The 16,699-nt window shown below is 45.7% G+C and overlaps 1 protein-coding gene across 1 annotated transcript in view; it reads right to left on the minus strand.

Moving 5' to 3' along the window:
• The window catches only part of BACE1 (beta-secretase 1), a 105,330-nt gene that overhangs the window by 41,518 nt on the left and 47,113 nt on the right, over positions 1 to 16,699 (minus strand). Inside the window, exon 3 of the mRNA XM_082273394.1 lies at positions 489 to 705. Within this exon, the coding sequence (XP_082129520.1) occupies positions 489 to 705 (217 nt within the window). The remainder of the gene's footprint in view (positions 1 to 488; positions 706 to 16,699) is intronic.

Below are 16,699 nucleotides of genomic sequence, written 5' to 3' on the forward strand. Positions count from 1 at the left end.
GTGTGCAGGCTATAAAATTTTTGTGCGCCGTCAAAACACGGCCGATTTTCGTGCAGTCAGTACAGATTTCCACAGGGAAAAATCTAATGAGCAAGACTGGGCATGCTCAGAGAAGAAAGAACACAAAGAAAGCAAACCAACACATGACATCACTTCAGAAGTAGAATTTTGTTGGGCGAGAAAATTCGAGTGCAGTCTAGGCACATTCCAACCAACAAAACACCACTCTGGACAAAAGACAGACGATTGGTCGGCCGATAATCGTTGCATGTGTACTAGGCTTAACACTCGAAGGGGAGAAGTCTTAAAAGTGCAGGTGCACTTTAAATGGGTTTATGCTTCTATTGAAATTATTTGAAAAATGTATTACTGTTTATTTCGTTTTGTGAAAAAAGTAAAATTTTCCTTAAATTTTCAATATTTTATTTAGTGTCCAAATTTGACAATAACTACAGGGTGTGACAGCAGTATACAGTACATTTACTCACCCTTGCAATTTCAGCATATGCAAGTCCCAGAATTCCTTCCCAGTTGGAACCATTGATAAAAAATTTGTCAGAGTCTGTGATGGCTGCAATATTCGCCACAACAGTAACATTGGGTCCATGTGGAATTGTAACCAAGTCCGTTCCCAATTCCCCTTCCCATTTTCCCTGAGTGTATGGAACATACACTCCTCTTCTGACATCTCTGTATGTTCTGGACCTATAGAAACACAATGACAGAAGAAGAGTGAAAATCAGCATAAAGGAATGGGTAACAGAGACAGAGGATTCTGATAAGTTCAGTATAGCTTTGGGATGTAGATCCTTTAAGCAGACATATACACAAGGTACTGTTAAGGCTTTGGTAGAGCCAAAAGTATTTTGTTGGTCACTTTTTCAAGAACTCCTCCAGTGACTTCCACTCCGTTTCCCATGGTTTAAAAATGCCACCATCTTTATGTTTTTATGGTGATCCTAATGCCTTTTATGGTTTCCTGGATGATTTCTGTGACTAGGCAGGCAAACCTCACCATCTGCTGTAAAATATTCCACACTGCAACATTGTCACACTAAAAGGAAAACTGAACAAAGCATATCCTTCTGTACTGTGTACTTGCCTCAGTCCAAAGCACTGAGTGTGATCTCTGTCTGCTGTGTCCTGCCTCTGCTATCTACATGAATCACTTCTGACAGGTTATGGCGACTCCAAGGTATCCAGAGAGGTGAGCAGGGGGCCCCAGCACACAACCTGTGATTGACAGCCTCAACTGTGTATATGAGATTGTGTAGACCCAGATAGCAAGCAATTGAGCTGCAAGTTTGAAAACTTGCTAAGCTATTTTTAGACTTGCCAGGCTTCACATGTTTGTCACACAATTACAGCAAGTCCGCATTGCATGACTCGAGGTCAACTTTCTTTGCAAACATTTCTGCAGCAAGGTGTGGTTCAGTTATGCTGTGTAATAATAATCCTACCACAGGGGTCACTGTGGCCGAATTTTGAAAAGTGTCAGCTAGAACTTGTGCTTCAAGTGCTCTGCAAGTGTACAACTTGGCGGTGAAAATGTGCAGCAAGTTAACAGACTTGCAATTCAACACTGCCACAAATTTGTAGCAAGTTATTCATGCTATCCGGGGAGGGGACTGTGTCTTTTCCTCCACTCAGGTCTCAAATTATTCTCAGCTCCCTGTCCTATGCTATGGAGTGTGTGACATTAGATCCCTGCCCCCTGCTTTCTGATCAGAAATGCTGTGTAAACTGTACACTTTGAACAGTTACAGGCAAAAGATAGCTGCAGATAAACAGGTACAACTCATGTATGAGGATTTTTTTTTCATCTCTGTGTACCACCTGAGGCTAGTCACTTTAGTGCATTTATATAAGGGTTTACAACTAATTTAATCATTAGAGCATAAAGCAAACCTGCACTTTGCCCATGCATGGCAAAGCAACAGGTTTGCCTTTCTGCTCCTCTACCAAGTGGCACATACTTACCTTTCCTATACTCCTCTACTGCTCCATTTAAAGTGTAAGGGTTCTTTCACACGAGCGATCCGATCAGATCTGCCTGTCAGTTTTTTAGGCGGATCTGATCGGATCCCCCATGCATCCCTATGGGGCAGCGGATGTCAGTGGAGACATGTCCGCTGACAGACACTGCCATCCACATCCGATCCTGTCTGTGAAATCTGGACGGATGGAAACCCTATTTTCCATCCATCCAGGGGATCGGATCCGATGAGAGCGGACAGGCGGTCCACTCTCATCCGATTCCCCCATAGAGATGCATGGGGCTCTGACAACTCCCTCTCCGCACACAGAGCAGAGAGGGAGCTGTCACCTGCTTAGCGGGAATCTGTGTATCGATCCCCCGCTGAGCAGCACAGATCCGCCTACGGAGGCGGACCGTGTGAAAGAAGCCTAACTAAACGCCATACTTTTTTCTTTTTAATCTTCAATAGAGTGGAGAGGGATTAGACCCTCTGTCAGTTTTTATTGCTGTCTATGCCCGCGTTAAGGAGATTCCCCCTCTCTATTTGTCCTGTTTACCATTATCATTGAAAGTGAAAGTAAAAGAAAATCCCAAATTTTGGGCTGTCCCCAAAAAAGTAATAGAGGGGAAATTCTCTAACGGGGCCTAGGGGTCCCCAAGGAATTCTCTTAATTTGCAGGGGTTTCCTCTCACTTCCTGTTTGGCTGTGGGACAGGAAGTGAAGGAAAATCTCCACAATGGGACACAGATTGCGGAAAAAAATCAGATCGGGGTTATAACCCTCCCTTACTCCATCTAAAATGAAACCAAAAAGTTTTGCCTATAGTTCTACTTAACTGCCAGAAGCAAAGACAGAAAGTCCCATGTCACAGCCAGATTCACACAAGAACCCAGTGCGGGAAAGACGCATTCCATGCGTCTTTACCACACTGTGCTCAAAACTCACTGCCTTTGTGATCTGCTGAGGGAGCCAATATATTGTTAATGGCACCGCAAATTCAGATTGCAAATGCAGTGCGCTTACGGCACCAGATCGCATGGAACTGCAGTACTATGCAATTTGGTGCGGCACCTTTTTCAAATGTAGTGCAGGCACAACTTGTTTTGTGCAATCTGGTGCAATTTTAGTGCATTCAAATAAAATGTCTGAAAATCGCACTGCAGGGGAATGTACAGGAATCACGCAGGAAAGCGCATCACGTTTCTTGTTTGATTCCAGAGTCGAGAATTTGGAACCTACTTAGGGCTGACAACTATATAACAGAACTGGTCTGCACGGGCAAATCACCAGTTTGCTATAAATCTGGATCAGGGTGTTCATAGATTGCCTAATCTGTATCTTGACCTATTAGGATGCATTTTATGTGCTTTTACCCGATAATTCTTCTGCTTCCAAATCTCAAATGTGTCAAAAAAACAGCGAACACTATTCTACCAAGCGTTGCTTCAAAGACGTGCAGAATATTGATGCAGCATCCAAGATGATTCCAGTGATTACTCTCTACCAATAATCTGTCTTTCTAAATTCAATCTAAAACAATCAGCCTTGTTATGTTTTTGCAGGAAATGAAACGAGGTTAAAAAAAGCAAAGGAAATAAGGTTCAACCTGTTGACAGGTGCACAAGCGAATGTCATAACCTCAAATGTAATTCAACAGGAAACGCTTTCTAAACCACCCACTTGTACCGAATACATGCTTTAAGGATACGGTAGAGATTAAAGTGATTTTAAAGCTTTGATCTTTTTTAAATAAAATAATAAACATGTTATACTGCAATGGCTTTGCACAGAGCAGCCCCGATCCTCTTCTCTGGGGTCCCCCCGCGATGCTCCTTCTCTTCCGGGAGAGCCCCATAGAAAGCAGTTCTCTATCAGGGCAAATGTGTGGGCTCATTCTTAAGCTGTCCTGCCTTTTGAAGCTTTAGGAATGGGGATCAATGATATTGCCAAAAGTATTGGGATGCCTGCCTTTACACGTACATGAACTTTAATGGCATCCCAGTCTTAGTCCGTAGGGTTCAATATTGAGTTGGCTCACCCTTTGCCACTCTAACAGCTTCAACTCTTCTGGGAAGGCTGTCCACAAGGTTTAGGAGTGTGTCTATGGGAATGTTTGACCATTTTTTCCAGAAGAGCATTTGTGAGGTCAGGCACTGATATTGGATGGGAAGGCCTGGTTCACAGTCTTCAATCTTATTCATCTCAAAGGTGTTCTATCGTGTTGAGGTCAGGACTCTGTGCATGCCAGTCAAGTTCCTCCACCTCAAACTCGCTCATCTGTGTCTTAATGCACATTGCTTTGTGCACCGGTCCAAATCATTTGATGGAGGGGGGATTATGGTGTGGGTTTTTTTTTTTTCAGAGCTTGGGCTTGGCTCCTTAGTTCCAGTGAAGGGAACTCTTTAGGCGTCAGCATACCAAGACAATTTGGACAATTTCATGCTCCCAACTTTGGGACGACCCCTTCCTGTTCCAACATGACTGCACACCAGTGCTCAAAGCAAGGTCCATAAAGACATGAATGAGCGAGTTTGGAGTGGAGGAACTTGATTGGCCTTCACCTAGTCCTGACCCCAACACCTGTGGGATAAATTATAGCAGTGGCTGTAAGCCAGGCCTTCTATTTCAACATCAGTGCCTGACCTCACAAAGGCACTTTTGGAAGAATGATCAAACATTCCCATAGACACACTCCTAAACCTTGTGGACAGCCTTCCCAGAAGAGTTGAAGCTGTTATATCTGCAAAGGGTGGGCCAACTCAGTATTGAACCCTACAGACTAAGACTGGGATGCCATTAAAGTTCATGTGCGTGTAAAGTAGGGATAGACCGATATGTTTTTTTCAGGGCCTATACCGATATTTTGGGCCGATATTTTGTACATTTAAAGTTTTGAAAAATAAAGACAATTTTTGACACAAATCTGGTACTGAACATGTTAATTTTTGTTTAATGCTTAATGGCTGTGTGGCACCGGGCCTGTGGGTGGCTGGATGTTTGGCACCGGGCTGTGGGTGGCTGGCTGTCTGGCACCGGGCCTGTGGGTGGCTGGCTGTCTGGCACCGGGCCTGTTGGTGGCTGGCTGTCTGGCACCGGGCCTGTTGGTGGCTGGCTGTCTGGCACTGGGCCTGTGGGTGGCTGGCTGGTACATTCATGGTGGTTCATTTTGAATAGCTCCCCAATGCACTGTCAATACATATGCATTGCAGCAAAAATTTTGTGACACCTGTTAATTGGGACATTTGTGTGGGTTGAAAGCCCATTCACTTCAGAAGGCTGATTTAAAGTTTATTACCCCAACACTTCATATTCTTGATATGTGCCTGCTGTATCACGTACTTGTATGAGAAAATATCCTGTACTCTTTATATTTCTTCCTTTGTATGAAATCCCTGGTGTTCCTGCCAGCCCTCTTGCTTTCCAATTAAAAACTGACCACACTAGCAAGAGAGCACACAGTGGTCAGTTCTCTATCTGTGCTGGGAACTCCCTGTGCTCTCCTCCAATAATCAGACTTGTCCTGACACGCCCCCTCCCCTACACTGCCATTCACTGGCAAGCTCAGTGTGCTGCTGTTTCTCCTCCCCCCCCAGCTCTTAAGCAGTTGAGAAAATAGGAAATCTGATCATTTATTAAAAAAAGGAAAAAGGTATTTATAATGTTTTTTTCATATCTATAAAAAAATGTTTTGCCTATCATTTCTATTTTAAACTAAATGGGATGTTTTACAAGGTGATTGTTTACAATCACTTTAGTGCAATGCATGTTAGCGCATGACATAACATGCATTAATGTACCGCACAAATGTAAATGGGTCCCTATGGAATATTGTGCGTTATGAAATAAATAATTTATTTTCTTACTACGCAGCACTTGAACAGATAATAACAAGCTCACCAGCTGCTGTTTGCTCTGGTTTCCATAGTAACCTGTCCTCCATCTGTCTCCTCACCAGCTGAAATTGTAACTGTTTAACTGCCAGACCATCAAATTTCAATATGTCTCAGAAATTGCAATTAAAATCACTATTTCCAATGTAAACAAAAGCTACTAGCTGAACATATGCTATGTGCTACACAAACAAATAATTAAAATAGAAAATTGTACCTTCGTCCTACAAATTGACATATGGAAAACAAATTGGATCGAGGCACTGAGGACTTTCATGGTACAGTATGAACTCACAGTACACTGATAGCATAAAAAATAACACAAAAATGTATTATAACAAAATATGTTAAAAAACACTCATAGCGGGAAATTTAAACATCAGACAAGCAATGTGATTGTCCACTCGCAAGCGGAACAGATAAATGATTGAAACACAACAAAATTCCTCTAATAACGGTTTGGAGACTGACTGGAATGTCTACCCAAGGTGGGGGACCTCCAAAGTAAAACACCAATTGTACTCTACATGTTTCGCGGGTTAACCGCTTCTTCAGGAGTGAGCTTCAAGAGGAATGATTCAATCTATGAAAGAATACATATAAACTAAAAAAACTATAAAATGTATAGTGGGGCAAGCGAAGCAGGATTTTAATAGTACCGTCCTTAAACAGGAAAGATAATCCAATGAAAAATCTATAAAATTTACACTTTATTAAGGTACAAAACACAAAGAAAAGCAAAAGATTACACATAATGGAAACATACAAGTAGTAAAAACATATATGCATGTGTGAAATAATACTGTAGAACCAAGAGGGAGGATACTGTTCCTATATTCACTCCCTCACTGGTAAAGCTGTGAGTGTATAGAGCTCCCAAAGAATCCCGACATGTTTCGCCGAGAACCGCTTCTTCAGGGGAATGGGACACCAAAACAGCAAGAAAAAATGTTTACACTATAAATACAAAAATGAAATGAAGGTTTGTTTAAAAAAGACTTTTAAGTAAAGTACAACTGTATAATCAAATATCATTGATTTTTTCATTGGATTCATCTTTCCCGTTTAAGGAGGTACCATTAAAATTCTGCTTCCATTGCCCCACTATACATTTTTTTAGATTATATGTTCATGATTGGGATGTAGGTACCCTTTACAATACTCTAGCTTTTTCCTGAGTACAAAATAAGAGTTCTCCCAACTATGAAAAAATAATAGAAAAAATATAAACTTGCATTTAATATACAACATCAAGTGCAATATATAATAAATATAGATAGATAGATAGATAGATAGATAGATAGATAGATAGATAGATAGATAGATAGATAGATAGATAGATAGATAGATAGATAGATAGATAGATAGATAGATATCGGTAAAAATAAATATAAATATAAAAAGGTAAGCAGATACCAATAAGAACCTGAATCTTATCCCACAAATTGCCCAAATTTTGCACTCTCAGGAGATTTTGGAAACCCGAAAAACATGTAGAGTACAACTGGTGATTTTCTTTGGAGGTCCGCCACCTTGGGTAGACAATCCAGTCATTCTCCAAGCCGTTAATAGAGGAATTTTGTTGTGTTTCAATCACTTATCTGTTCCACTTGCTGACATTGTTTGTCTGATGTTTAAATTTCCCTCTATGGGTGTTTTTTTAACATATTTTGTTATAATACATTTTTGTGTTATTTTTTATATCGGTGTATTGTGAGTTCATACTGTACCATTAAAGTCCTCAGTGCCTCGATCCAATTTAGTTTTCCAAAAGCTGCTAGCTATTTACTCAAGGATTTCCAACAGGCCAAGAACATTTGAAAGTTTATATGTGTTTTTGTGCAGTATGCTGTGAATGGTTCCTCAAATAAATAAAAAGTGCTTGCTCAATGTGCAAAAGAATACTAAATGCTTGTTATACAATAATTGTATATTAAAGACAGTCAGTGGCTGTATTATTTCATACATTCATCAATAAAGTGCTACAGTAGTGCAAAATTAAAGTGCTGCAAAAGTTAAGGTGCTAATTCAATATATGATTCAATGGAATTATGCTGATACATAAATTAATAAATGCTATCTTTTGAATAAATTAATTAACCACTTAAGCCCCGGAAGATTTTACCCACTTCCTGACCAGGGGGTTTTTTGCGATTTTTTACTGCGTGACTTTAACGGACAATTGCGTGGTCGTGCGACGCTGTACCTAAACTAATGACGTCCTTTTTTTTCCCACAAACAGAGCTTTCTTTTGGTGGTATTTGATCACCTGTGCGATTTTTTGATCATGCGCTATAAACAAAAAAAAGCGTAAATTTTGCAAAAATAACAATATTTTTCACATTTTTTTTATACGAAATTCCCCCAAAAAAATATAAAAATCAACATTTTTTAACATTTTCGGCCAATTTGTTTTATCCTACATATGTTTGGTAAAAAAAAAATTGCAAAAAGCGTATTTTGATTGGTTTGCGCAAAAGTTATCGCGTTAACTAACAAAGGGAAAGATTTGTGTCATTTTTGTTTTTTTTTTTAACGAGTAATGGCGGCGATCTGCGATTTTTTTTTTTGCGGGACTGTGACATTGCGGCGGACAGATCGGACCCTTGACTGACATTTTTGACACTTTTGGGGTTACCAGTGACATTACTGCAGTAATCAGTGCTATACATATGCACTGTTACTGTAAAAATTACACTGGCAGGGAAGGGGTTAACTGTATTGGAGAGGGAGGGGTTAAGTGTGTCCTAGGGGCGTGTTTCTAACTGTGATGGGACATGGCTACTAGTGTAAAAACAGAGATCAACGGTCCTACATAGTAGAACCGTCTGATCTCCATTTTTACACAGGGGAGAATGACAGGCGGCTTGTTTACATTAGCCGCCTGCCTTTCTCCCTTCCCTCCCTACGATCGCGAGTGCCGGCGGACATCGGGTCCGCCGGTGACACGCACTGACTTGTTAGTGAACGAGCCAGGGCGGGCGCGCGCCTCAGCGGGCGTGCGCTCGTCAGCTATTGGCTCACAAGCCAGTGACAGGCTAGTGACGTACCAGTACGTCACTTTGCCTGGCCGGGGCTGACCGCCGCAGTATATGAACTTGCGGCGGTCGGCAAGTGGTTAAACTATTGATATTTTTCATACGATAATAAATAAATAGTGCAATAATAGTGAACTGTGATATAAAAGTTCATGCAGTGATGTAGGAATCAATATTTTTTGTTCAGATGCTCCCGTGAGTGATAGGTGGTAATCAATGCCTCTTACCAGATTTCACCAGGTCACACAGACCTCAAGTGCCTTTGATCCTATTAATATAGGGTGGATCAAACCATCAGGACTCCTCCATTCCTCATTATTTATTTGTATGATACCATGAAATCAGGAAATGGTATGAAATGAATTCCTCCTTCTCCTTAATCCTCCTTATACTTCATTTATTAGTAGATCTCAAGCCGATATGCAGGGAGACAATGTAAAGCCAAATATAGTGTAATACTGTTTATTTTTAAAAAATCAATAAAAAACTATAAAATTGGCTGCTTACATTTAATGGGGCCCACCTGGCACAGGGCGATGAGCATTGGTTGCTATGGCAAGGGTTTTGGAGCAATATGTGTGTAGTCTCCTCTGGTCACTACTAGTCTCTGTGATCCCCTTGTAGCGTGGGAGCGGTCTGGGGTGCGTTCCAATGCTTCAAACGGAGGTGACGCCGCTGGTACACAAGACTTCCGGATTTAGCAGTGGTCCCTGCTAAACCCCGAAGTCTTGTGTACCAGCGATGTCACAGGTCGGTGTGACCTGGTGAAATCTGGTAAGAGGCATTGATTACCACCTATCACTCACGGGAGCATCTGAACAAAAAAACGGAATTTTTGTAAAATCTTACCTGTAAAATTCCTTTCTCTGAGTCCTCCGACAGTCGCCGCCTCTTCATATTCGTCACATATGGGGTATTAGACTTTGCTCCGAAGGAGTAGCTAGGCAACAGAATATGTTAACATTAAAGCTTTTAACATATCCCACCCTCAAGGGGTGGTCCCCTCAGTCAATACCCTCCTACTTCCTGCAACCATATCTCAGTTTTAGTGGAATAGCAGTAGAGTATACAACCAAACCCCAAAAGAGGGGCGGGGGCGGCGACTGTCGGAGGACTCAGAGAAAGGAATTTTACAGGTAAGATTTTACAAAAATTCCGTTTTCTCTTACGTCCTCCGACAGTCGCCGCCTCTTCATATTCGTCACATATGGGGACGTCCCAAAGCAGTGCAAACATGAGGGGTGGGAAACGCATCCGCGCCGAAAAGGCAACGCAGTCTCCGCATCAAAGAAAGGAACCTTACCAAAGGAAGGAAACCAGCTGGGCAATAGGAAAAAACAAGTGCTCAACAGGAGCAACAACCCAGGAAAAGACAAATAACCATGGGATAAAAAACCCATCCCAACAGCCAGAGGTCCCCAACAAGGGACCCTAGGGAATTGCCGCACTAAGAACCTTGCGGCCAAAGGAAGCATCCGCCGATGCCTGAACATCTACTTTGTAGAATTTTGTAAAAGTGTGTACGGTCGACCAAGTCGCCGCCTTACACACCTGGGCTACAGAAGCCCCATGACGACACGCCCAAGACGTACTCAAAGATCTAGTAGAGTGCGCCTTCACAGGCACAGGGGGAACCTTCCCCTGCAAGGCATAGGCCTGTTCAATGGTCTGCCTGATCCATTTGGCGATGGTAGAGGCCGAAGCCGCCATGCCCTTCCGAGGACCCTCTGGAAGAACAAACAAGGAGTCCTTCTTTCGAAAAGACTCAGTCGATTTAAGGTAAACCCTTATCGCCCGAACAACATCCAGAGAATGCAATCTCACCTCCTTTGGATGTTTAGGCTTCGCGCACAGCGAAGGTAAGACAATATCCTCATTAAGATGGAATTCCGAAACTCGTTTCGGAAGAAAGGAAGGATTAGGTCGCAAGACCACCTTATCCAAATGAACAACCAGGTACGGAGACTTGCAGGACAAAGCTGCCAGCTCCGACACTCTGCGAGCCGAAGTGATCGCCACCAAAAAGGCGACCTTTTTGGACAACATAGACAACGAGATCTCCCTGATCTGTTCAAAAGGAGCACGTTGTAACACAGATAGAACGAGATTCAAGTCCCAAGGGGGCAAAGGATCCCTCCTAGGAGGAACCAGATGCCGCACACCCTGAACAAAAGTGCCAACCAAGGAGTTGGAAGCCACGGGACGTTGAAACAGAACGGCCAGTGCAGACACCTGACCCTTTATCGTAGCCAGCGCCAAACGCTGATCGACACCCGTTTGAAGGAAAGACAGCACACGGGAAACCGAGTACGTGCGGGGTGAAAACCCCCTGGACTCACACCAGGCAAAATAGGCCTTCCAAGTACGGTAATAAACCTTCCCCGAGGAAGACTTCCTCGCGTTGATCAAAGTATGAACGACCTCTGGAGAGAGACCCTTCTCCTTCAGGACCTCGGTCTCAACAGCCAGGCCGTCAAAGCCAGCGACTGTAAAGCAGGATGGTATATCGGTTCTTGAGACAGTAGATCGTCTCGAAGAGGCAGACGCCACGGGGCGTCGACCGCCAGATTCACGAGGTCTGCGTACCAGGACCGGCGAGGCCAGTCCGGTGCCACAAGAATCACCGTGCTGCGTTCCGAGTATAAACCTGCGAAGGAACCTGGACAGCAACTGAATCGGTGGAAACGCGTACATCAGCCTGTACTGATGCCACGGGGCCACTAACGCGTCCGACGCGTCTGCCCAAGGGTCGCGCGTCCTTGCCACGAACCTTTTCACCTTGTTGTTGAGACGAGACGCGAACAGGTCCACATCTGGAAGACCCCACTTTGCGCACAACATCTGGAAGACAGCCGGGTGGAGAGACCATTCCCCCTGATCCAGGGTCTGGCGACTCAGATAGTCCGCCTGCCAGTTCTCCACCCCCGGAATGTGAACCGCCGTTATCGCCTGGACATGAGTCTCGGCCCAAGACAGAATGTCGGCCACTTCTCGAGCCGCTCGGGCACTCCTGGTGCCCCCTTGGTGGTTGATGTAGGCCACCGCCGTGGCATTGTCCGTCTGCACCCGAACCGGGCAGCCCTGCAGCCGGTCCGTCCAGCGATGAAGACAGAGACTTATCGCACGCAATTCCAGAATGTTGATCGGAAGGGAAGACTCCCCCTCCGACCAAGTTCCCTGGGCGGACAGAACGCCCAGAACACCACCCCAGCCCGACAGGCTGGCATCCGTGGTGATCACCGTCCACGAGACAGGACGAAACGACTTGCCCCCGGACACCAACGGGGACTGGAGCCACCACAGAAGGTTTCTTCTGGTGCGATGACTCAACGAGATTTGAAGATCCAGAGATTGAGGTCGCCCGTCCCACCTGGACAGGATCTCCGCTTGGAGACCCCGCGTGTGAAACTGGGCGAAGGGAATCGCCTCGAAGGCCGAGACCATCAATCCCAGACATCTCATGCACGTCCGCAGAGACGAGTGCGGAACGTCCCTGATGGACCTGACTTCCTCCTGAAGAGTTCTGAGTTTGTCTTCCGGCAGGAAGACCTTCGCCTGCACCGAGTCCAGAATCATTCCCAGGTAGGGAAGATGTAAGAGACGCTCAGTGCGCATGCCCAGGCACACGGGAAGGAATGTGCGAATGCGCATGCGCCAATGCGCGAACGCGCGAATGCGCGAACGTGCGTACGCAACGTGCGCACGCAATTGGCGCCAAACGGCCTATTTATACCAAGCGGTGACAGGAGCACATTGCTGAGTGGTCTTTCAGCTTGTGTTCCTGTCTACCTGTGCCCTGACCTGCTTGTGGATTTCCCGTTATACTGACCCGGCTTGCCTTTGACTCTCCTTTGGATTCCTGCCTGCCTACCTGTGACCTCAGCCTGTGTTTGACCCTGCCTTGCCTTATGCCTTTGTACCTTGCTGCCAGACTGTGTACCGACTTCGGCCTGTATCCTGACTCCGCTTTTGCCTCACGTTCCTGTACCCGTGCTGTCCGGCTGTTGACAACTCCTTGGCTTGTGTTCCGACTTCGCTCCTGCCTTCTCATCCAGCATCACCGAGTTCCAGTTCCAGGTGTTCATCCGGTGATCCACAGCTATCAGTCTTCTGCCAAGACATCACCTGCTATACCGGCCCTCGTGCCACTCTGTGTCCTACACCGCCTGTCATCTCTATCAGGGGTGTTGGACAGGAGGTGCAAGAGAAGCCCCCTCTACAGCTTTGTCTCCACCAGGTACGTGATAGTACCTCTCAGCCAGATGTCGGAGACCGAGAGAGGGGCTTCACCTCTAGAGACATTATGCCAGCAACTTGCTTCGCTTACCCAAGCAGTCAAATCCTTGCAAGAGGGCTACTTCCAATTAGAGGGTCGCATCCAATCCATGGCTTCTATCCCGGCAACCCTGGCACCTGGGTCCTCCGTGCCCGAACGGGCTCTATCTACACCTGCAGTGGTTTTGCCACCACCAGAACCTCGGGTACCTGCTCCAGAACGATTTTCGGGTGACCGACACAAATTCCGGGCTTTCAGGAATTCTTGTGAGCTATACTTTGCCCTGCAGCCACGTACTTTCTCACTTGAATCCACCAAGGTGGGGTTCGTGATCTCTCTACTTCTCGGAGAGCCGCAATCCTGGGCCCACCGTCTGCTGGAACAAAATAGTATAGCCCTGAACACCATCTCATCATTCTTCGAAGCAATGGCGCAGCTTTATGACGACCCCCAGCGATCTGTTACAGCCGAAGCAACCCTACATACGTTACAACAAGGCCGCCGCCCTGCTGAGGACTATGTCGCCGAATTCCGCAGATGGGCTTCCGATACAGGCTGGAATGATGCAGCCTTACGGCATCAATTCCGTCTCGGCCTATCAGAGGGCCTTAAGGATGAACTTGCCAGAGTGGGTACGCCTGATTCTCTTGATGACCTTATTAGTCTTACTATCCAGCTTGACCGCAGGCTCAGGGAACGGAGAGTGGTAAGAGCTGGAAGTTCCAGACCTACCTGGATGTTGCCTCAAGTGCCGTCACCTCCGGCTTTTCGTCCACCTGTCTCTTTCCCCACAACCTCCAGTGTGGAGCCCATGCAACTCGGACTTTTACGCTCGCCACTAACCACTGAGGAGAGATTGCGAAGACGCCGGAACAACTTATGCCTCTATTGTGGGGAGGCCGGACATTACCTTCAGACCTGCCCGGTGCGGCCTAGTAAGTCTCAGTTTGCTTTCCCTTCTTACCTTGCAAACACTTATAGGAGGGATCTGTCCACTCACATTACCCTACCTCTCTCGCTACAGATTCTCGGAAAGACCATCCAAGTCCCAGTCATTATTGACTCCGGCGCTTGCAGCTGCTTCATGGACAGTGACTTTGCTCAGCGTCATCAAATCCCTCTGCAAGCAAAGACCCGCCAGCTATCTATCCATCTAGCTGACGGATCCCATCTCAAGTCTGGGCCTATAACCCAAGAAACCTGCCCATTACTGGCTATCTCTAATAAAGGCCACCGAGAATACTTATGTTTGGACATTATCCCATCTCCTCTGTTCCCTATCATTCTCGGTATTCCATGGCTACAAGCACACAATCCTCAGATAAACTGGAAGTCAGGAGAAGTGGCATTTCCATCCACCTACTGTCAACAAAACTGCTTCCAGCCCAGTCCTGGGAAACCTGCATCACTTTTGGGCCTGCAACCTGATCCCTCTGCATCCCAACTTGTGCCCGCAGCTTACCATGAGTTCTTGGAAGTCTTTGATAAACAGAAAGCAGACATCCTACCACCTCACCGGCCGTATGACTGCCCAATTGAACTTTTACCAGGTGCTGAGATACCGTTTGGGCGTATCTTCCCCCTCTCTGAACTGGAGCTCGAGGCATTACGCCTTTACATTGATGAAAACCTGAAAAAAGGCTTCATCCGGCCCTCTACGTCCCCCGCGGGGGCTGGTATTTTCTTTGTTGAAAAGAAGGATCATTCTCTACGCCCCTGTGTTGATTATCGGGAGTTGAACAAGGTTACTGTCAAAAACAGATATCCTCTGCCCTTGGTTCCTGAACTATTCCAACGTTTCAGGGCAGCCACGGTATTCACAAAACTTGACCTACGAGGAGCATACAATCTAGTACGGATCCGCGAGGGCGACGAGTGGAAGACCGCCTTTCGCACAAGATTCGGACACTTCGAGTATCTTGTCATGCCCTTTGGATTGTGCAATGCTCCAGCCACTTTTCAGCATTTTGTAAACAACATTTTCAGAGACTTTCTTGATCTATTTATGATTGTCTACCTTGATGACATTCTTATCTTTTCAGATTCCATCCAAGTACACCGTGAACATGTCAAGAAGGTTCTCGGCCGCCTAAAAGACCATGGATTATACGCGAAGGCCGAGAAATGCGAGTTCGAAAAGGAATCAATCCAATTCTTGGGACTCGTCATTTCCACTTCTGGGATCTCCATGGACCCCCAAAAGGTCAAATCGATCCTCGAATGGCCCACTCCCACAGACAGGAAGAGCACACAGAGGTTCATTGGATTCGCTAATTTCTACCGCAAGTTTATCAAGAACTTCTCCGCTATTATCCTTCCGGTCACCCAGCTAACAAGGCAAGGTACCCGTTTCCAATGGACACCGGCAGCACAAGCTGCGTTTGACCAGTTAAAGGTCCTATTTACTACTGCACCTATCTTACAACACCCAAATCCTGCATTACCCTATGTTCTTGAGGTGGATGCTTCAGAAAATGCCGTTGGTGCGATCCTGTCACAGCGTTCAGGTACGAAATCTCTTCTTCACCCTGTTGCCTTCTTTTCCAGGAAGCTCAGCCCAGCAGAAAGGAACTACGATGTTGGAGACCGGGAACTACTGGCCATCAAGGTAGCCTTGGAAGAATGGCGCTACCTGTTAGAAGGAGCATCCCACCCTATCCTGATCTTTACCGATCACAAAAATCTGGAGTACCTCCGAACAGCTAAAAGACTGAAACCACGTCAAGCCAGGTGGGCACTGTTCTTTTCTCGTTTTATCTTCCATATCACCTACAGGCCGGGCTCCAAGAATGGCAAACCTGATGCGCTATCCCGCATGTACCCAGAGGACGAAGAGTGTAGTCAAGTAGACACAATCCTGCCGGCCCAAAGTTTTCTACTGTTGCAAACAGATCTGTTAACACAGCTGAAGCAGGCGTCCACAAGGGATGTTTTACCATCAGGTATGTGCCTTCAGGAACAAGAGGGACTTTTTTTTTACAACCAAAAAGTGTTCGTACCCCCAAGTCTACGTGCCAAGGTCCTCGGCCTGTGCCATGATCACCCCTTGGCAGGGCACTTTGGAATATCTAAGACGGTTGACCTGGTACAACGGTCCTTTTGGTGGCCTGGTCTGACTGCCATAATTATGTTAGCACTTGTGGAATCTGCATTCGGAACAAGAATGACAAGGCCAAAGCCTGGGGTCTACTAAGGCCCTTGCCCATTCCCAAGAGGCCTTGGGAGATGATAAATATGGATTTTATAGTTGAGCTTCCTCCTTCTGAAGGATTCACGACCATCTTTGTGGTGGTCGACAGATTAACAAAGATGGCCCACTTTATCCCTATGTCAGGAACTCCCTCAGCAATGGAAACCGCCCAAACTTTTATCAAGGAAGTGGTTCGGCTCCACGGGGTACCTAGCAACATCACCTCAGACCGGGGGGTGCAATTTACTTCCAGATTCTGGAGAGACCTCTGCAGAACTTTGAAAATCGACACGTACTTTTCCTCTGCCTATCATCCACAAACGAAC

The sequence above is a fragment of the Pelophylax lessonae genome (assembly GCF_965119305.1).
Source record: "Pelophylax lessonae genome assembly, chromosome: 12".
Classification (NCBI taxonomy): domain Eukaryota; kingdom Metazoa; phylum Chordata; class Amphibia; order Anura; family Ranidae; genus Pelophylax; species Pelophylax lessonae.